The 23,506-nt window shown below is 38.4% G+C and overlaps 1 protein-coding gene across 2 annotated transcripts in view; it reads right to left on the bottom strand.

Annotated features, from left to right (window-relative positions):
• Positions 1-23,506, bottom strand: part of lama5 (laminin, alpha 5) — a 262,210-nt gene that overhangs the window by 130,804 nt on the left and 107,900 nt on the right. For both annotated transcript variants that reach the window (XM_039735916.1, XM_039735917.1), the window contains exons 7-17: positions 21,013-21,128; positions 20,116-20,234; positions 17,402-17,492; positions 15,468-15,602; positions 15,315-15,374; positions 13,858-13,998; positions 11,902-12,039; positions 7,843-7,977; positions 7,392-7,526; positions 6,030-6,167; positions 76-128 (exon numbers count right to left, since the gene is read on the bottom strand). In XM_039735916.1, coding sequence (XP_039591850.1) covers positions 76-128; positions 6,030-6,167; positions 7,392-7,526; positions 7,843-7,977; positions 11,902-12,039; positions 13,858-13,998; positions 15,315-15,374; positions 15,468-15,602; positions 17,402-17,492; positions 20,116-20,234; positions 21,013-21,128 — 1,261 coding nt within the window. The remainder of the gene's footprint in view (positions 1-75; positions 129-6,029; positions 6,168-7,391; positions 7,527-7,842; positions 7,978-11,901; positions 12,040-13,857; positions 13,999-15,314; positions 15,375-15,467; positions 15,603-17,401; positions 17,493-20,115; positions 20,235-21,012; positions 21,129-23,506) is intronic.

Genomic DNA, 23,506 nt, shown 5'->3' with positions numbered 1-23,506 from the left:
TTGTTAGCCTTCAGGAAATGCAGGAAATTCAAATTTCATACAAAAACACATCAACAAAAAGAGAATATTACTTACAATTGAGGGAGCAATCTCGTTTTGTATTGAACCAGCAGGGTTGCAGGATCCAACTGTAACATAAAATGGAAATAAAGATTAAGCATCTACACAAACATGAGCAGGCACTTCCATTACCAATCTGGCCAAACACATCTAATTGATGGACTTTGTTCATTAACATGGTGGTTCAAGCACCCTGCAACTGTTTTACAATGAACTTTGAATAAGGCACTTCACAAACTAATACTGATTAAAATGTCAGCAACGAGGTTCAGGGGTCAGGGTGCAGAAGGGTACAGAGTTGGCCTGCATAAAGAAAAGAGGATTATGGTGCAGAGGATGTTAATCTATTACATAATTTTTTCATTAGTACTCTTCACCACATGATGAGCCTTAAAAATCCTGATCTGTCACTTTGTACCATCTTCAATAAAAGAAATGTGTAAAACTGGGTTATGATAGTACTGTTTCTTAGAAACTGTAGATGGCTATGAAATAAAAATATTCAGACTTGATAGGGGAATGTTATTATCGTTGCTGCTACTGTCTCACACCTATAGGCCTGAGGTTTCACATCGCAGACCTAGACACTGTCTGCTGGAGTTTCCATGTTTCCCTACATCTGTTTTTTTTATTTTTCTCTGGGCTCCTCAATTTTCCACCAGTTTCTCAAAGACATGTAGGTTCATTTAACTGGGCACCCTAAAGGGGCTCTGTATGGCTGAGTGGGTCCTATGATGTGTCTTCTCCCTGTGCCTGTGGGTTTTCCTTTGGGCATTCCAGTTTTTCTCCCATATCTCCAAAGTAGTGCAGCTTAGCTGACCCCAAATGACAACTTGTGCTCCTTCTATGGCTGGTTTCTACATTGTGAGCAGTGCACCTCACCAAAACTCTGAACTGGAAAAATGGGTTAGGAAATGATTGTATTTATGGCAAGTCAAGTGAGGCAAGCATTATTTTTGATAGTTTACTTGGTTTGCTTGTTCCACCTTACATATTTTATTAATGTGGGTGCACAGAGCAACAATCTACTTCAGCTCCAGTTCCATGCATGGTTTTTGATTCTAGTGAAATGGAACTATGAAAGATTCACATCTGAATATTCAGGGAGGACAGTAGCAAAGAAATGAAGCCTCTATATTTTAAGATGTTTTAAAATTTAACAATTATGTTTTTTTCCAGTCTGGGTTTATACAATTATCATTGTTTATATTGCTGAATTGTGTCGCTTATTGTATTAATTTCTAAGCTGGTGGTTAAAACCAACAATTACCTGATGTGTATAATTCATTGTAGGGTTGCTGAGGCCAAAGTCGATCCCAGTAACAGTGGTTAAAAAAACATTATCTTTTAATTCTTAAAGGTTGCAATATGCTCCCAGCAAGCACCACGTTTCAAAGCAAAAATTGTGATACATTTCAGCAAATGGAATTCATGTGGTTTATACAGCTTACTCCAGTTCGGGACCAATGGAGCAGTAAGTATTCTGCTGAGCACATTTGAAAAAAGAATTTTACTACCAGATAGCAATCAGAATGACTGATGTTAGCAATGGCGCCACTGTCTTTTTGATGATTCAGTATATTTATCAGCTCCAAGTAAGACCTCAACCTGTTGACAAAAGCATTCAACAAATGAAAAGCTGCATTTTAACATACTCGTGTTAATCATGGATCTGAGGGATGGTGACGTGCTGCATGCTGGGCAAACACGCAAGTGAGTAAAAATGTCACTGCATTCTGTAAACATTATAACACTGCTACAACTTACAACATCCTCCATGACGGTTCTCTGTGTTTTATCCAAGTGACACCAGTTGTGCTCAAGTCATCACTATTGTCTGATCTGTTCAGTTGTTGTAATTTACACACAATGTTGTGCATATTTTTGTTATCAGGGGATGGGGCAGACATGGAATGGTGAATGTTATGTTCAAATGTTGCTGGTGTTCTTGCTTTAGGTTGCCAAGGCTAGACCAGGGGTGGGCAAAGTCAGTCCTGCAGAGCGTTTTTGTTCCAACCCAATTGCTTAATTAGGAAACAATTGTTGCCAATAATTTAATTTCATGGCTTGTTAGTGCTTTAACCTTTATAAGGATATCGACCAAATGATCTGAAGTCTAAAATGGATGAGTAATTCTCAGTTCTTCACTTTTTTTCTCTTCACTTTCCTTCCAAGTATTTAATTAACTCTTTGAGTTTTTTGGAAAAAATATTCAGCCCTCAGTTTTCTGAAAAGCACACAAAGCAATTGTTTCACATATATGTCAACATAAAATGTCTGTTGCTATGTGCTGTGGCTGCTGTTGGTGTATGTTCGTCATCTTTGCCGGCAGTGGTTGCATGGGGGCACCTCAATGGTCAGTAGGAATGCACAGAGGGCCAGCTGCCTGGCTGTCTTCGCACAGCAGGTGGGTGGCGGTAGCGGTTGCAGTGTGATGCACTCTGGTTTGTACCTCTTGTCATCATAACTGGAGGTCCTCCCAGGCAAATGTTGCTTTGGCGCATCACTTACATGAAAGTGTTCACCACCACAATCAGCTAGGGACCGACCAGATGGTGCTGGTACCTCACTTTCGTTTTTGATATCCATCACCAGATCACTTTCATCAAACAAGTCAGAGTCCTATTCAATAAAATTACGTAAAATGTCCATGGAGTATTTTGCTTTGCACATTCGCTTTGGTCTTTCGCCAGATATTGGTGCCATTTCAGAGGTTGTTTGATCTTCACTACTCATGCACACTTAGGGAATCAAGATTAAATCAACAAAGCTATGTAACTCCTTCCAGCAAAGAGAGTCGAACTAAAACGTAAGGGTGAGTTTTGTTGTAGTTTATGGCCGATTACCGTCCTCTACAACTGAATTTTCACAAAAGTTGATATCAACCAAACAGTGCACAATAAATCGACAAAAGTGTATATGGGAAAAAAGCTAAATGGAGAACTGCTGGTTTCTTTTGTCATTTGCATCTTATTGCTAATAAGGAGCAATTAAAAATGAGAATACAGCTGCTTAAGACTGTAATAAGCAATAATGGCTCAAAATCTTAATGAGCAAGACAAAAAAATGAAGCAGAAGTGTCACTTGAGCAATAAGTGTTTCTTATTAAGCAATTGGGTTGGAACAAAAACCCGCAGCCACTGCGGCCCTCCAGGAATGATTTTGCCCACCCCTGGTTTAGACAAATTATTATCTTCCTGTTTAGCCCAAAATGCTAGTTCAACTGCAGAAAAGTGGTGCAAACCAGTATTCCAAATTTCACTCATTGTCTTGAAACAATATTCTCTGCACAGCTGTAGTATCAGCCAAAAGAAAAGTACCGGAGAGTGAAAGAATCAGACATGAATATTGACTATGTCAGCTCAAACAGAATGTCCCAATAAGGCAAAAAGGATCATTAGAACATTAGAACACTCTAGACGAGAACAGGCCATTCAGCCCAACAAAGCTCGCCAGTCCTATCCACTTAATTCTTTCAAGAAAACATCAAATCGAGCTTTGAAAGTCCCTAAAGTCTTACTGTCTACCACACTACTTGGTAGCTTATTCCAAGTGTCTATCATTCTTTGTGTAAAGAAAAATTTCCTAATGCTTGTGTGAAATTTACCCTTAACAAGTTTCCAACTGTGTCCCCGTGTTCTTGATGAACTCATTTTAAAATACAAGTCTCGATCCACTGTACTAATTCCCTTCATAATTTTAAACACTTCAATCATATCACCTCTTAATCTTCTTTTTGCTTAAACTGTAAAGGCTCAGCTCTTTTAATCTTTCCTCATAATTCAACCCCTGTAGTCCTGGAATCAGCCTAGTCGCTCTTCTCTGGACTTTTTCTAGCACTGCTATGTCCTTTTTGTAGCCTGGAGACCAAAACTGCACACAGTACTCAAGATGAGGCCTCACCAGTGCATTATAAAGGTTGAGCATAACCTCCTTGGACTTGTACTCCACAGATCGTGCTATATAACCTAACATTCTGTTAGCCTTCTTAATGGCTTCTGAACACTGTTGGGAAGTTGATAGCTTAGAGTCCACTATGACTCCTAAATCCTTCTCATAAGGTGTACTCTCGATTTTCCGACCGCCCATTGTGTATTCAAACCTAATATTTTTACTTCCTATGTGTAATACTTTACATTTACTGACATTAAATTTCATCTGCCACAAATCTGCCCAAGCCTGTATGCTATCCAAGTCCTTCTGTAATGATATAACGGATTCCAAATTATCTGCTAATCCACCTATCTTGGTATCATCTGCAAACTTAACCAGCTTGTTACTTATATTCCTATCTAAATCATTTATATATATTAAAAATAGCAGCGGCCCTAGCACTGACCCCTGTGGAACACCACTCTTAACATCGGCCAGTTCTGATGAGGTTCCTCGCACCATCACCCTCTGCTTCCTGTGTCTGAGCCAATTCTGCACCCATCTAAAAACATCACCCTGAACTCCCACTTCTTTTAACTTGATGCCCAACCTCTCATGTGGCACCTTATCAAATGCTTTCTGAAAGTCCAGATAAATAATATCATAAGCTCCACTTTGATCGTATCCTTTTGTTGCCTCCTCATAGAATTCCAACATGTTAGTAAAACACGACCTCCCTCTTCTGAACCCATGCTGACTGTTCAGAATAACTCCTGTCCTTGCCATGTGTTGCTCAATCTTATCCTTAATAATTCCTTCCATTAATTTTCCTGTGATGCATGTTAAGCTTACTGGCCTATAGTTGCTTGGATCTGCCCTGTCACCCTTTTTATATAATGGGATGATATTTGCCATTTTCCAGTCCTTTGGAATCTCTCCAGTGCACAGTGACTTCCTAAAAATATGTGTCAAGGGTTTATATATGTACTCACTAGCCTCCTTAAGAACACGAGGATAAATATTATCTGGGCCTGGTGATTTGTTTGATTTCATCTTATTTAATCTGAGCAGCACTTCTCTCTACAATTTCCAAATCCCTCAGTACCTCCTTAGTAGTTGTTTACCTCTGGGAGGTTATCCACTTGCTCACTTGTAAACACCTCAGAAAAATGTAAGTTTAGGGCATCTGCTATTTCATTGTCTGTATCTTTTAATTCCACTTTACTATTCCTGATGCACTTGACCTTCTCCTTAACTGTTCTTTTACTACTAAAATACTGAAAGAATCTCTTGGGGTCTTCTTTCGCCTTATCTGCTATATTCCTCTCCAACTGTCTTTTAGCCTCTCTGATATCCTTCTTAATGGTTGCCCTCATGTTCTCATACTCGCTACGGTTCTCTTTGCAGTCATTAGTCTTATATGCCTTATAAAGCATTTTTTTTCCTTCTTTTTTAAATCTTTATTAATCCACCATGGAGTTTTTTAGTTTCCTATTAATTCCAAATTTAGGTATGTATCTGTCCTGCATTACATGTAAAACATTTTTAAACCTGTTCCACTGCTCCTTGACTGTCTCCACATTTAAAAGCTTATCCCAGTCTATCCTACTTAGACTTTGTCGCATCTGCTCAAAATTAGCCCTACCAAAGTTCAACTTAACAATTTTAGTCTTTGCATCTGCACTCTTACAAAATACTGAGAATTGTATTACATTATGGTCACTTGACCCTAGTGGTTCAATCACCTCTACACCCTCAATTCTATCCTGATTATTACAAAATACTAAATCCAAACAGGCTTCACCCCATGTTGGTGCTTTAATATGCTGTGTTAAAAAACAGTCACTGGTAACTTCTAAAACTCCTGCTCTTGTGCTCCTCCATCTACAAGGTTATCCCAGTTAATATTTGGATAATTAAAGTCCCCCATGACTATAATATCTCCCTGTAAACTTGCCTTTTGATATTACTAAATGCCTTTTTGACATTACTGTTAACCCTTCACAAATATGCAGTGCACCTCAGCTGTGTGGCGCTCAACCCCTCCAAAAACAGATTACCTTCTTGAACTTGGGACATATTCACAATATTCTTACCTTGACAGTTAGGGAAGTTGTAAGCTCCTTGAATACAAATGTCACAGTGCTGGCCAGCCACATTTGGAAGGCAAATACAACGACCCGTCTCTTGGTCACAAGAACTCTGCCGAGACCCTTCAACTGAACAATGACATGCTGGCAGGAATGAAAAATAAGATATTTAATTTGTATGTAATGTAAACCGACTAGCCTCGCAGTTAGGAGACCCGGGTTCGCTTCCCGGGTCCTCCCTGCGTGGAGTTTGCATGTTCTCCCGTGTCTGCGTGGGTTTCCTCCGGGCGCTCCGGTTTCCTCCCACTATCCAAAGACATGCAGGTTAGGTGGATTGGCGATTCTGAATTGGCCCTGGTGTGTGCATGGTGTGTGGGTGTGTTTGTGTGTGTCCTGCGGTGGGTTGGCACCCTGCCCAGGATTGGTTCCTGCCTTGTGCCCTGTGTTGGCTGGGATTGGCTCCAGCAGACCCCCGTGACCCTGTATTCGGATTCAGCGGGTTAGAAAATGGATGGATGGATGGTAAACCGACTACTCACTAATACGTTTAAAACAATCTCTTGCTAGGACTCTGTGGCCTTTCTCTTTATCTCTAAGTACAGCATGAGGCACCTTGTCACCTTCTGAGTCACCTACCTGTAAAAATGACAAGATGTGACCCACTAGTGACCTGTGGAAGCATACAGAATTCCCTCAGACTACCACTCTCTCTTCCTACCCACGGCACTCTCAGTGCAATAAACCTTTTTGACTTTAGGGCACGCTAGCTAACACTACCGACCAACAGTGAGAAAATTTGTTCATATCTCCTGCCTGTATGATTCTTGCCCTCTTTCTCTTATGGAATTTTTTTTTGGAAGATTTGTCCCCATCCTAAGACATCTTGGTAGTGCATTTTTCCAGGGAGCCTCCTGTCAACCAAACACCAACTCAACATGCAAGTAACAAAAACCCAAGTTGTTAAACCTTCAGAATTAGGAGATACAGTATTTGGTTTGCATGCTTCATCTTTCAACTCCCCTTAAACCTGCTATACACATTACAGACCAGTAAAGAAAAACAGCATTAGGTGTGAACTAAATACCAAAATATATTTTCATAATATAATTGTAATATTAGACAAACCATCTTCAAAATGATAAAAATAAATCTTACATAAAAAAGTGAATGGTATATAAACCATCCTCACAGTGTACACAGTTTTTCACTTGAGAATGACTTCATCCACCTGTGTTTATAATCTTCTTGACTTTTTATAATTTCAAAATCCTCTAATGTAGTACATTTTCATATATTTACACTTAATAACTACTGCACAAGACAGCAGTAAAGATGCGTGACCACAAATTCTCCTGACCCCAGACTTACGTGTGCAGCTGGGGTAGCCGTAGTAGCCAGAAGCACACCGGTCACAGGCTGCACCAGCGAAGTTAGGCAGACATTGGCACTGCCCTGATGGACTGCAGTTGATATCAGCTGAACCACGAGGGTCACACTGGCAAGCTGCAATTTAAAAATAATTGAGGGATTGATTGGTGGGTATTAATGTTCCCTGAGATTATTTATGCAAATGTAGAATATGTGACAATCTACATTAATAAAGCAAGTTAAATAAATATAAACATTTGACAATGATACATTAACATTAAAAGATATATAAGCTTGACAGCAAAATTATATGAGCATACAAATGACTGCCAAAATCTATTAAAATGTAATATATTTAACATTAAAATGAAACTCCTGCTCATTACATGTTCTTTAAGTTACAGACCTTAACAAACCTGAAGCAGATTAACCAAGAGAATGAAAGGCTCACCTTGACAATTTGGGAAGGCATGAAATCCACTTTTGCACTGCTCACATCGAGGCCCATCAAACCCTGGTTTGCAGATGCAGCGTCCTGACAGGTCACACCCTTCAGGCATTGATCCCACAATGCTGCAGCCACAAACTAAAAGAAAGATTCAAATAAGCTAGGCATCTCCTACCTAACACATTTTAGCTACACCACAATACACAAATGAGCCTTCTCCATTACTGCACTCTAAGTACAGAGGCCATACAGCATGCACTTTGTGTAATGGCCAGCCAAGTTGTCACCAATGTCCAGAGCTCTGCCAGTCCTTTCAAATCATACCCCATGATTGAGCCAAGCAATCAAGTGCCATACAAATGAGTTGTAAATCAAATGAAAATCTTAGATGCCAAGACTGTTAGATTTGGTTACATCTGTTTGCCTGGTGGATGCATAGTTGAAAGATTTATTCCTTCTTTCATTGCTTCTTAGGTGACAATGGAAAATAACGCATGAGGAAAATTAGAGTTGTTGCAAAAAAAATATATATTATATATATATATGTATATATATATATATATACTGCAGTGGGCTGGCGCCCTGCCTGGGGTTTGTTTCCTGCCTTGTACCCTGTGTTGCATGGGATTGGCTCCAGCAGACCCCCATGACCATGTAGTTAGGATATAGCGGGTTGGATAATGGATGGATATATATATATATATATATATATATATATATATATATATATATATATATATATATATATATATATATATACACACACAAAGTATATGGCTCCTTTCAAGAGCCTAAGGTGGTCATATAATTTTTAAATTATACCAATATTCTAAAAAGAGTTTTATAGTCATAAACACTTTAACTAGACAAGTATTTCTAGAAAATAAAAGGACAATATCTATATCTGTGTGTGTGTCTGCATATGTGTGTGTGTCCATCTGGTGACAAGAGTTAAAATTAGGCAAAACATATAGACGAAGGGTCGAAAAAATGAAAATGATAATAAACATACCAAATGAGGGTATAAAAATAAGAACATTGGTCTATCAAATGGATAACCCTTGTGCAAATTTAAAAAAGGAGGTCTACAATGATGGTGTTGCACAGCAGTCTTTGTTTCCACCTGATGTGCCTACAAATGAGTATTTCTTATATGGCTATGTGTCTGTAAAGATTGAATCAGTATGAAGACACTACAGTAAGCAACTTTGTAATGTTGAAATGCAATGTACTTTATATGCCTGTGCATGTAAAATAAGGGGATAACTTGTAATTCGACTTTGTTCCCTCATTTTATTGACTGAGATATCAAACTATTGTGCCCAAAGCATGAAGCTATGTAACCCATAGAGGTTCACAGAAATACAGTATTTAATGAAAGGTCTCAAGCCAATCCGAGAAGCAGGAGTCTGCCGGTTTGCACAGACTTGGCCACTAGTTTGTTATCGCAGATCACATCAGGCAGTAGAGTGCTGGAGCACTTATGGGCTACGTCTGCCTCTTCCTTCATTGATACAGTCCATCCGTTATACTGTATATACTCATCTTATTTGGTTTTAATTTGATCTGGAAAATCAAGGTAAGATGGAAGGAAGTATGATATGAAAATGGTCTAAGCTGGGAGACGTGCATTTACACTGAAGATAGTCTGCCTTTCCTACCAGCTTTGATCATCCTTTTGACAGCACACTACAGTATTCTGGGAGGGGATGGTAGTCTACTGTTCTTTTTTTGATTGATGCTGACCAGTGTGACAATAAGAAGTCGGTCAGTTAGATGAGGGTTTGATAGAGAATGAGCTGACTTTCCATCCTTATATTCAAAGGCCTAGCTGCACTACCTATCTAAGATGACTTGAAACCTAAGTAATCAACAGAGACCCAGCATTTTTTATTTGATACATGGATTGTCAATTTGATCTGATATAATAATAAGCATCCAGGCCCTTTCCCTCACGGTAGCCTTTTCCTGTTTCTTCCATCTTTACTTGATATTCCTCTTTGAATAGAGCCACCTGTTAACCCCAAGTATACTAGACAATATTTCCAGACAACTATGTCAGATATTTGTTAAATACGTAAATACTGAGCATATTTACCAGTTGAGCATAATGGATCCAGGATTATGAGCTTAGTAAAGAAAGCCACAATCACACGGATTGATGATTATTTCATTTATTTTTAGTTTAAAGAAGGCAGCCTTCAGCTCTGTATGTTACTGAACAAGAAAACGTGTATAGAGAAAATGAACTAATGGCTTGATTGAACATTCTATATTATTGCTTGGATGGCCATCTTTTTTTTCCGTTTTAGAAAGTACCCACAGTCTTATAGAGGAGCTACATAAAGCAACGGTCCTGTGCACATTCTGTCTGCACTGTATTGACGTTCTCAGTTACTATGTGACTTGATCTAAACCTTTAAGTCCTGTTGCTTTAATAAACTGAAAGAATTGGACTGCATTATGAGTTTTTAGTCTAGCTCCTTTATACAGTAATCCCTCGCTATATCGCGCTTTGACTTTCGCGGTTTCGCTCTATCGCGGATTTTATATGAAAGCATAACTAAATATATAACGCAGATTTTTCGCTGCTTCGCGGGTTCTGCGGACAATGTGTCTTTTTACTTCCTGTACATGCTTCCTCAGTTGGTTTTCCCAGTTGATTTCATACAAGGGACGCTATTGGCGGATGACTGAGAAGCTAACCAATCAGAGCACGCAGTTAAGTTCCTGCCTGCTGAATGCAGTGTTAACCAGGAAGTCTCGTCTCACTCATTCAGCATCAACGTGTTTCGCTGTGTAAAGAGTTGTGCTCTTTTGTGTTATTCTTTGTGCATAGTCAAGCCCTTCATTATGGCTCCAAAACGATCTGCTACTGCTTCAGGGGCCGTGCCCAAGTGCAAACGGAAGATGTTAATGATTGCCAAAAAGGTAAACATTTTGGATTTGTTGAAGGCTACGATTCTTTTTATTTAAAAAGTAGGAAAGGAATATAAGATCTACGGCCGCAGTGTCCTTTTAACCAGGGTGCAAAACAAGTTGTAAGTGGATGTAATAAGGCAGTAGTCTGGATGGAATCTGCTTTAGGGATTTGGATTGAAGACTGCCGGTTAGAAGAACAACGGCAGTGCTACACAATCACCTGAAGTGGCTCCTTTAAGGGCTGTAACGCTCTCCTTTGTTGTGCAGTAAAATAAAACTCATTGTTATCGGACAAGTCATCGTGTCATTGTTGGTGAGTAACCATAATTAATTTTCTACTTACAGTACTTAGTACATGTACGTACGTTTAGTGTCACTGTACACACATTTACTGTATACTATTTTTCTTGTATTGTACGTATTTATTGCTGGTGGCATGTCTATTGTAATGGCTGTAACATATGTGCTATCGGAGACACTCAATATCTTTAAAATAATATTTAGGTTTTACTGTATATAAACAGTGTGTTTATATACATAATTTCAATGAATCTTACCTAATATCTAAGAGAATACAAAGGGATTATGCGTATAACTCTACGGGGAATATTTATAAACAGTGTGGGAGAGTTTATAAGGGCTTAAAATATATAAAAATAACCATAGAAACATATGGTTTCTACTTCGCGGATTTTCACCTATCGCGGGGGGGTCTGGAACGCAACCCCCGCGATTGAGGAGGGATTACTGTATTCCGTAGTAGCAACCGTCTTGGAACACTTTTGTTTATTAAGAATGTTTCTGAGTTCCCACTGAAATTTTAGCTGAACGGAGTTCACTATCACAATGAGACATCTGACCAATATGCTGAAGATCACACACATTGGATATACACAACAGGCTTAAGCTATAATATATTTAAGATAAATGAAATACCAGCCACATTCTTATGATTAATTTGCTATACTATTGTATTCATGTTATGTGAAGTACAATTTAATTCAAAAGATTTATCTGTCACATTTATTTATCTGTCAGTTGCTCAAAATGCACCACATAGAGACAGAAGGGAACATGTAAACAGCATTGCTTTTTAAGCTCTTGTTTCACTTATGATGGTTTTAGGGCAACAGCACTCACGTTGGCAGAGGGGGTAGTGGAAGTAGCGAGGCGCACATCGGTCACACAAATACCCTTCAAAGCCACTTCGGCAATAACACTCGCCAGTCTCAGGGTTGCATCCACCATTCAAAACTCCAGGTCCTGTGCATTTGCAGGCTGGAGAAAGGAAAAGGACAGTAAGAGAGAAAAATGGATTAAGTGGCTACAGAGATTGAAAACAGCAAATGATTCCAAATGATTACAATTATTTCACTTTACTTATCACAGAATAGATATCTGGAAAGGATGCTGGAGGAAATGAAGTTCAAAAAGTGAATAAGTTAAAAAAAAATATTATTTTAAATGCTGATTAATCCATTTGTCATCCAGTCATTTCCTGTACTTACTTATACTGTTATCTGGTTTCATGGAATAAGGCAAAAAAAACCAGATCTGGATGGGATGCCAGTTAGTCACAGTGAACACTCCCACACAAGACAAAAATGTAAATCTCCAGACAAGCAAAGCAACCACACAAACAATAAAATCCAAATAAAGAGTAACCAGTTGTCAGATCCATAAAACTTGCATACATACATTTCAAATCTTTTTCTTTCCATGCAAAAGTCAGAATTTATAAAAGAAAACTTGACAGAAGAAGTTGGATATATTTATGGCAAATCTGACCCATCCGCATGTAACATTTTAAAGAAAGTAGGAAATTATGGACAAAGTACAGAATTACAGCCAAACCAGCTAAATGAAGAGTCACACGCAAAATAACTCATATCACCAATCTATTATTATCAAGTGCATTGAAGTGAAAAGCATATTAAACCACAAAAGTGATGAATATGATGTACAAACTCAATTTCAGTTCTCTTTTAAGGCGTGTTTGTACTGACAGGCTACCTGTCGTCACTTCTCAGGGGACTGGGCAACAGGTCAGGAATATCTCAGCCCGGCTTCAACTCCATCATGCCCGCTGCGCTCAACGGCATTAACCGGATGGCGAGACACATTCAGTTTCTGTATGGGGTGGGTCGTACATATATATATATATATATATATATATATATATATATATATATATATATATATATATATATATATATATATATATATATATATATATATATATATATATATATATATAACATGTTTCTGCCATCACAAAAAAGGCAGTTTGCAGCAGTGTCTGGTTTTCCTAACATATTTGGGCAAATGACTGCACTAATATTTCAGTAAGCAGTGACACTCCATTAATGTACAAGTCACCTGTGATAACAAGATGTGACTTACAAATGTCATGGCTGGGTGATTCATTTATTAAGTAGCACTGGCACACAAGATTCTAATGGTTCTGTAGGTGACGGCAGGCTTGTTGGTATGGTAAATGGCTGAACTGCCTGTGTTTCATATAGTATCCTATACTACAGACTGTAACAGCAGTTATGTCATGTGCCAGGTGATAGTGCATAAACACTCACATGCTGCTGCCTTACACATTTCACTGAAGCCCTGAGCACAGAGGAAAGATGTATAGTTATCTGCATGTTTTTGGCCCACTCAGTTGTGAAGCACAGCACAGGACCCCTCGGATGCAGGTGGCAGTGTCTTAATGTGCCAGCTGGGAGGCTGCTGTGCCACCCAATGAAGGTCTATGTCATTGTGATTGCATGAGCACGATATTCATTAACATAATCCATATGTGGTTATTTTAGGGTGGCAACTGGGTGGGGTTTGAGGTTTGTTCACGCATTCACATTTACAGAACATCACTGTTGATGGGGAAAAAAGAGGAGAGTGAATATTTGGAAATAACGAAAGGGAGAAAATAAGTATACTTTTGCACACTGTGTAAGACATACAATTGAAATGCTTTCAAAAAATTCTATAAAATTAACTGTGGTATCAGCTAATAATAATAATATGAAAACGTTCAATCGTTTCCTATCACATGCACTTCTATGAGATAAACTCTTTTCTGCTTACGTTGACAGTTCAGTCCAAAATGCCTGGGGACACATTGATCACAGTGAACCCCCTCGAAGTTCGGCTTGCAGATGCAGGTCCTGCTAGTTGGGTTTGGACGACATGAGTTACCCTCAGTCCCAGCAGCGTTACATTCACAATCTGAAAGTGGAGACAGAAAATCTTAGAGGAAAACCACACATCTGATGAGGGAGCAGCAGAAGCAAATTCAGGCATCCGGATGTGATTGAAAATGATGTTAGGAATGCAAAGAATTTTGATAATTAAAGAACTTGTTTGAAGATCATTCATAATGTTTCAAAATGCTTTCATGACCCCCTCCTTATGTCTTAAAAATTTGAAGTTACAACCCTATCTGCCTTAAGCACATTAAGCATGGATCAGTGAGTACTATAATGTGTGGGAAGAAAACACACCTTTTCTAAGGTTTTTAACATTTGACTCCATAGTTCTTTAGCAATATGATGAAAGTTTGGAGATGACACTGAGCTAGCATTTATAGTATGCAGAAATGGAGAATACAGCCAATATTAAGTGGCTTTTACTAGAGTATATAACGGCTGTTTTAATATTATTAACTATATCAGAAGAAAAGCTAATTCACTCTGCTTTTAAAACATCACCATCATCATCATAACTAGTTTAATGGCTATATTCTAGCTTAACCAAAGCAAACTGGTTGGTTGCTCTGTAAAGTCATTTTAATTTATTCTTTGTGGTCCGGAGCCTCCATCTTGATTCACCTCTTCACCCAATAAATCTTTGTCTTTTGCTCCATATGCCCAAAAACATCTTTGTCTGTTTCTCCTCAGCACAACACCTATCACCCTCTCCTGGCTTAGTATTTATATTCCTCTCACTCAGTGACACTCCACATATCCATCTGCTCATTTCAGCTCTGTTCTGTTTTCAATGGCCACGTTTCACTCCCCATAGAGCATACTTCTCCTCACACAGCTTTCATAAACTTTACACTTCCATGCCAGAGAGAGACTCTTCTAAAAGTCAGAATGGAACCAGCTCCCAGAACTTCTTCCTTGCACCTCTTGCCCTGACGTTCACACGCCTCTATCTGAACTGAACATGTCTGCTAAGTGGTAGAACTTCTACTTCCTTCAAAACACCTCCATCTACCTTTAAAACAGTAACAGATAAACTAACATGAGGGGTGTTTATAAAGCCAAAAACCTTTACTCATATCAATTTTTCATATTCGTAGCAACTTCCAAAAAGAAAACATCAAAGTGATGTAAATGTAATAAACAACCAGAGATTTCTGAGGTAAATGGCATCAGAATTCAGTCCCAGTGAATTATTTAGTGTATCTTTAATCCTCATAAACCATTATTTTACACAGTCTACGAGTTATTTAATATGACTTGCATTCTCTCCAATGCAGCACCCTGTGGATGGCATGCACTAGTTAAACTAAATTAAAAGAAGAGCAGCCTGCTTACTGATGATGGATCCGGCTGGAAGAAGTTCCCCATTGTCTACATTGTGGTAAGTAGGGACAGCTAGAAAGAAAAGAAATTAGACATTAAAATGTTGTAGGTCATCCCTAGGAATCATATAAAACTGTACAATTCAAAAAAAATGCTAGGGCTCACGGTAGCAAGCAGGAAAATCCATATAGCCTTCGGCACAGGAATCACAGTTCTCTCCAGTATAATTTGGTTTGCAGTAACAGCGGCCTGTGAGATCTTCACAGGTACCGTCAGTGAACTTTGAATCACAGGCACAGGCTGGAGAACAAGAACAACAAACAGTTGTGAAAGGACAAATCAAAACACAAATCACTGCTGTCTGTAACAACGCTGTATGGTCACCTCGCTTTTAATTTTACTCTACCTCCTGCCTACTTGGAGTACATGGTATTTAAATTGTTTTTGATAATTTGATTGCCAGAATGAACCTGAAGAAAAAATGTGTGCCAATATATGCACTAGCAGCCACTGTCACCTTCGAAGTAATCTCATTCTGCAGCTATGCATTTAGTTGGATGACATTGCCATTGCTGGAAACATACCTGGAATTCCAGACAGACAGACAGACAGACAGACAGACAGATAGATAGATAGATAGATAGATAGATAGATAGATAGATAGATAGATAGATAGATAGATGGGTCAGTTGTTACAGCATTGGAAGAGTGGTGACCAGGTCATGAATCACTTGTATTGACAACAGCATTATAAAAGCTCACAGCAGTAGGAACAAATGATCTTCTAAAGAATTCTATTCTACAGTGCAATGAGAGAAGACGACTGATACGTTTACTTCTGTGACCTGCCAAAATGTTGTGGTGAGGGTGACTGCTATTGTCAAGGATGGCCTGTACTTTCTGTGAGTCCACAGTCTTGTCCAGCACCGAGGCAGTTTTTTCACCAGCTTGTACAGCCTCTTTATGTTCTTATCTGTCATACGGCCTCACTAACAAATGGCAGCAAAAAAGAGGACACTGGCAACAACTGTCTGATAGAACAAATACAACATTTCACTACCTATGCTGAATGATCTAAGTCATGTGAGTAAAAACAACCAGCTCTGTTCATTCCTGTAGATGACATCTGCATTCACAGAGGGATCCAGTCTGTCATCACGGTGGACGCCTAGATATATGTAAGTCTTCACTACCTCAATGTCCTCCTTGTGGATGTTAACAGGCTGAAGGGGGAGCTTAGACCTGCGGAAATCCATAATCATCTTCTTGGTCTTTGTTGTGTTCAGATCCGGCAGTTCTTAGTGCTCCAGTCACTGAAAGCTCCAATCAGATCCTTATATTCCCCATCCTGCTCATTCATTATGAACACTACAATAGCTGTATCATCAGAGTACTTCTGAATGTGGCAAAAATCCAACTTAAATTTAAAGTCTGCTGTGTATAATGTGAACAGGAATGGGGCCAGAATAGTCCTTTATGAGGCCCCAACGTTGCTCACTACCATACCAGAGACCGAGTCCCCCATTCTGACAAACTGCAGTCATCCAGTCAGGTATATAATGAATTTAAGAGGATTTCTGTTTCTGGAATACCCTTGAGTTCCTGTGTCATTTTGCGCTGGATGTCAGAAACGTCACAAAATCTTTGTTCTTTCATGGCAGTTTTTATGATCCAATGGATTATTCACTTTGGCAGTTGATTTCTTAACCAGGAAGTTGCAAAAACACTGAGTGCATTATGGCTTGGGTTTTTGTCATGATGGATGACCCACTTCTGGCATCGTCATTCACATCTTCTCACCCCTCCTTGAACCTCTTATGCTGTTCAAAGGCACCTGACCTTATAAACTTGTCCTCACTAAATGCAACTTTCAACAGCTCTAATGTTTCAGTAGTATTTTGTAGCATGGATGACACTACACAGCATTTCTAGGTATTAATAAGTTACACCTTGTATGTCCAGATCATGTTTGGCATGTTTGTAAACTGTCAAAACCTCAATTCTTACATTTCTCTAGTACCATGTTAAATTCCAGTGGCTACTTTAGATATACAGCAGTGTACATTAAGTTCTAAAGAAAAGGTAAATAGCATTTGTACCTGCACAGGCAAATGAGGAGGTTACAGGGTGGTCAGGAGACCTGTAGAACCCCTTCTCACATTGTTCACAGTTGACACCAGTGGTGTGATGCTAAAAATTAAAGACAAAGAAATCATATACATTGATCTCTATCCATATATAGTCAAACATGTAAGCACAGTGAATGTTTTATGGGTTTTTGAACACAACGGTAAAATGGAGAACAATAAAGTTGCAAAAGCGTCACTAACCGATTTTTTGTTTACAATCTAAAATGAAGGAGGAGAAATACCCAGAAGAATGATAAGGTTATTTCTGCCTCATCATCACAATCCTCATCCATTCCAGATTCACTGTTTCATAAACTGACCTACCACTGGTAGACAGTGTTCATTCCTGAACCAGCTTCACAGTAGGACAGAACTAAACACCCTTGAAGCCTTTTTTGTTTCTGGCACAAAACCAAACGTTTGTCTTATATGATTCTGCAACTCATTTCTCCTGCATACAATCTCAATTAAAGGAGGCATCTCTGCCGACCCCAAAACCAATTTTGCTCTCTTTATTGTTCTTCCACAATATACACAGTAGATACACACAAACAATTGGGAAAAAGCATTAGGTTTTTTAAAATTATTAACATTTATGTTGACAATGTCAAAATGTTAAACAGAAAATATCTGCTGTAATGACAAAGCAGTTAGCACATCTCACTTACAGTATATAGTATATACTGCATACATGACTCTATTACTACTACTACGACTACGATGAATACTTAACCCGGACATTTATCTTTCTATTTATCTATGTGCTGGACAACATATTTAAAAAGTAATTGAACATTTGCTTCACAAAATAAAACAAAATGTTTTTTCAGACAGCATTAGTACTATGATGTCTGAAAGTAAAGATTGGTGGTGCCAAAATAACTGGCGTTTATAAAAAAGAACTGATGAAGCAAAATTTGTAAAGTTCCTAATACACAATACTATTAATTCCATTGTTTGTGAAATAGAAAGAGACACTCATTTCAGATTATCCAGAGATGGGTACTTCACTGTGCCTATAAACAAGAAACAGGAGTTGGGTACCCGTTAATGCCAAAAGTCCAAAGTAAGTTAAAGGCCTTGTCACATTACACGGCTTTTCCAACAATTTAGTCACAGACTTCAATTACATAATGTTAATATAGTTAGAAGGAGGCAGTCACAGGCACTTGTAGCATGCTTTTGTGAACCCAATTGTGTAATCTGACATACCCAGTGACTTAGTCCAACCAATCCGTGACTCTCACCAACAAAATCAAACTCGTTTGATTCTGTCTTAAGTTGTAGGGGTGTACACTGAATACAATGCAATCAGTTACAAGGAATAAACAGGTATTTTGAACCTAATCAACAGAAAAGAAAGGCTCATGTGTCTAATGTTATGTGTTTTATGTACGATGACAGAATGGAAAAAAGGCCTGAGATTGCAACTGAAAGTGTCATTCTGGAAAGCACTTGCACAGAACTTGCTCTGTCTGTTGGCATGTTATTGGCTATCAGAAAAATAGGAGAGCTTGTACCACTTTGGAAATACAAAATGGTGCTGGAAAATTGTCACACACTCATGTAATTTGTCATGCCCTGTGATTTATAGTCTTGAAATCTGATATCATCAGGTGATGGCATTAGCAAGCTCAGTCATCAAGTATGATACCCTCTCTGAATAGAAGTTGCATAATGTGCCACCAGCTTAAAATAAATTAACTGAAAGGTACAGCTAAGCCAAACTCGCACAAGCAAATATTCTTATGCAAGCAAGCTAAGAAAGAATGACAGAAAGGTCCAAAGTAACAGGCTTCTTGGGTTTACTGTATGACATTGCCATTCAGAAAAGTTTACTTCTGTTAATAAAAGTAAGAATGATAGGTGTTGTTGACTGAGTTCATTATTGTGGAGGTATGGCAGGAGTAATAACTCTCACCCCAAATCCCAATATAAGTTGTTGCTATTGTCTGTTTTACCTGCATTTTTATCAATCTTTAATTTAATATTGGTTTTTTATCAGTATGCTGCTGCTGGAGTATGTGAATCTCCCCTTGGGATTAATAATGTATGTATGTATGTATGTATGTATGTAATGTAATGTATGTATGTATCTATCTATCTATCTATCTATCTATCTATCTATCTATCTATCTATCTATCTATCTATCTATCTATCTATCTATCTATCTATCTATCTATCTATCTATCTATCTATCTATCTATCTATCTATCTATCTATCTATCTATCTATCTATCTATCAATTCAGATGCCACTGGCCCAGAACTTGAAACTGAACTGATATGACTCCAGTATGGACACTGTTCTCCTTAAGTTCGTTGCAATAGACTAAACCATATGAGTACCTCGACTATTGACAATAAAATGGCAAAAGCATTTGATGGAGCAGCAAGTTATCAATATCAGCAATTTAAGTGTCATGTTCCACATGTGCACATTGTATGGAACAACTAGCTAAAGGTTGTACAGCTTGAATGTGAGTAACATGTAAAATAACTGGAAGTGTCTTCAATCGTGTTAAAAATCTAATAAAAGGAACAACATTTCATTCAATTAGAACCATTTTTAACTATAAAGAAATGTTATATCAAAAAGTGTCCAATTAAAAAAAGTAGTAATGATTAAATTCACTTTTTTTTATAGTAAAATGTACAAAAAGTATTAATTTGCTTTACCACACCTGACAGTCTATACAGACGCCCCCTCCCAGGAATTCTCCTTGCAGATTCATGCTGGCTCTTCTCTTCTCAACTTCAGGATCATAGTAGCAGTCAAATGCATGGTTGTTGCAATTGCATGCTGAAATAGAAAGAAATTCAGTTATTAAATCCACTTATTTCATTAAAATGTCATGGGGAGCATAGGGACAAATAACATAGATAAGCCAACATTTCACCATCAACACTACTAACACACAAGATACTCGTAATTAATATAAAATAAATAATGTGCCAATCCCGCTAGGCTTCATAATTGTCTTTTTGTAAGATAACATATTTTAAATTACTATTTTATTGCTATCTCAGTAGCAGATGAAGTATATTTCCTTCAGTATGTGACTATTGAAAGTGCTCCAAATCCCTAAAATACCTAATCTAAGCTGCAGCCTTACATCATTTCAGAAGGTCAGGTCTGTTTTTGCTTGGCAGCCCTGTGCAGATGTGAGAAGAGAGGGAAATACTTAGTGGTGTCACGGCTCGTGGGCAGCAAGTCAACAGGTAGAATACCACATTTTTTTAAACCTGTTGCTGGCAGTCTTTCTCCACCACCATTTCAATTCTATCAAACCATCTAAAAATAAATACAATATCTGACAGGCTTGTGTGCTCATGTTTGTTTAACTTGGCTTCAGTGAATGACTTTAATGTGGCCATAAACACAAACCCTGGGAAACCACTCTCAAAGCCAGGCCACACGATGTCATTTGTTTTCTTAACATTTTTACATAAGTCACAAGAAACCATCAGGGAATATCCCAGCAGGCTACTGACACTTGATGAAGTGGATGGATGGAAGTATTTTTATCAAGATTGAGACTCCCCCCACAAGAAATTATAAAAGTGGAGAATTCACTCACGTTCACACTCATTGGCACTGTCTGTTGTGGCAGGTTTCCATGGCAGCTGGTTAAATCCTGGACAACAGCGCTCACATGATCCTCCACAAGTGTTGTGCTGGCAATCGCATACAAGTCTAGGGGTACAAAATGATACACATTAGGGTTATTAATAAACATAGACCAATCTGAAAGGTAGGCTACTGATTGAAAGAGGCAGGCAGGCAGGCAGGCAGGCAGGCAGGTAGGTAGGTAGGTAGGTAGGTAGATAGATAGATAGATAGATAGATAGATAGATAGATAGATAGATAGACAGACAGACAGACAATAAATTCCATACACTGAAAGTCACTGCTGCTGGTGCTCCCATCATATTAGAGTGAACACAAAACAAGAACTAATTAAACACAAAAATATAATAATGGTTTGTGTACAAATAACATTTCACATGGGTGGTGCAGTGGTAGTGCTGTTGCCTCGCAGTAAGAAGACCAGGGTTCACATCCCAGGTCCTCCATGCATGGAGTTTGCTTCTTATCTCGATGTCTGCTTGGGTAACCTGCGGGTGCTCTTTATCTTAACTTATTTTTTAGTTTAGGACAGTATTGTGGTATGTTTCAATAGTATACCATTGGATTTTAGACTTAACTTCTGTATTCACCTTTATTATTTTTACCCTCACTCTCCTCGGAAAGTGTGTCAGTTCAACCCCCAACATGCTCACCCTGAACTGTAAAAACATTATAAAACTACAAGAGAAAAAACACATTTCCCTCCGAAAAGGAGGACCAACAGCCTCTAGCCCTGATGTGTATAACAATCACAAGAACATTACCACTGATTGTGGAGTAGCAGTTTGTTCTCACATCAGACCTATCAAACTATAAAATGAAATTGCGAAACCTTTTCTTAGAAAGAGTAGCCGTTTTTAATTTGTTATTTAAACAGATATTGAAATCTCAGTTATGTAACTATTCTCAAATCTGCTTAAGCCAATGCAAGGTTTCAGGGCAAGGAGCCAGCACTTTACAGCCCGCATTCATGAGTAGACCTACACTTCATTTACAGTCTCCCATTAACTTAGCCTGGAGGAAAAAGTCATGCAGGCAGAAAAGCATAAACAAACGCTAACTGGGCCAGCATTCAGCTCCAGGACTGACACTCACCACTGCACCATCATCTACGTAAGGTGTGAGTATGCCCTGTGACAGACTGGTACCTTGTCTGGGGTTGTCTGCTGCCTTGATCACAGTACTTCTGGGATAGGCTTTGCCACCGAGCCACATGTAGGCCTGAACTGGATTAAGTGCGTTTGACTAAAAATGAATGTATGAGTAAACATATTTTCATATGCCTGTGAAAAAAACACTTCTTACGATGGCTTAAGGATCATCCTTTGATTAGCTAAAAAACTGTGTACTCTGTGTCGATCATTTCTTTAAATGTCTTTTTTTCTAACTTTTGACTAACATTTCTGTTTTGCACCTTTTGTTTTTATGAAAAATAGGACTGCTTTCCAGATATTTAAATTTTCCACATTTCCAACTATGTCTTCTCTTCAGGTCCATATAAAAAAAAAATCTGTCCAGCTTAGGAAGAAAATTCATACATGCGTAGAGTTTACTGACTGCATAATCAGAAGACGGATTGTAATTTTAATAATAACCAAAAGTCTTAATTGTGAGGGCATGAATTAAACTTGGACTTTTATGAAGTGTATGTTGCTGACCTTTATAATGTCATGGTGACAATGTGACATGTCACACACTGCCTATCAACAGCCTGCTAGCAAATTACAAAAAACAAACAATGGCGGCACCCATGATAAAAATAAAATGGCATTGCTGGAAGATGCATTTCAAAATCAACATTTTCAAAAACATTCCCAGTCAAATAAATGATCAGACCATTTAATTATTTGCCCTCCCACACCCCAGAATGATGTCTCTATTATTTCCAGAGGCCAAGATAAAGACGAAACAATGGCATGGAACGGAGCTCTGTGCTTGTGCAGTAAGAAGTGTTCTTATACATTGCTGTTTATCAGGGCACCACAGTGTGGTGATGTTGGTTAGACATGCAACTAAAAATTTCACTGTATTCTGTACTGCTACAAAAAGGTGACCACCATATGCAAGATGCAATCACATTTTGGATTTTTCAAAAGAATATTTATATACTAATGTGCTTATGGCAAATTCTCAGAAACACACAGACATGCTGAATCAAGACTAACTTGCCATACCAATATGATGCCCTTGATTTATTGATACTTAGAAGACAACCTACATCCTGAACTGTTCCCGTCTAACTAATTGAGCTGTTTTCCAAAAGCAGTTTATCAGGAACAAGGCGGTGAACTAACACAAAAGGATATCCCTTTCTGATTTTATAGCTCCAATATCACCACCAAACTCCTGGTGATGCTTAGGAAGGTACAATGAGCAGGACATCCTGACACTCCTAACACAGCATTGTTGCATTGTCCCCTTTGGTATAAATTGTAACCACCCTC

This window comes from Polypterus senegalus, chromosome 14, assembly GCF_016835505.1.
Source record: "Polypterus senegalus isolate Bchr_013 chromosome 14, ASM1683550v1, whole genome shotgun sequence".
NCBI classification, from domain to species: Eukaryota; Metazoa; Chordata; class Cladistia; order Polypteriformes; family Polypteridae; genus Polypterus; species Polypterus senegalus.
Note: the sequence above shows the minus strand (reverse complement) of the source record. Positions and strands in the feature narration are given on the sequence as shown.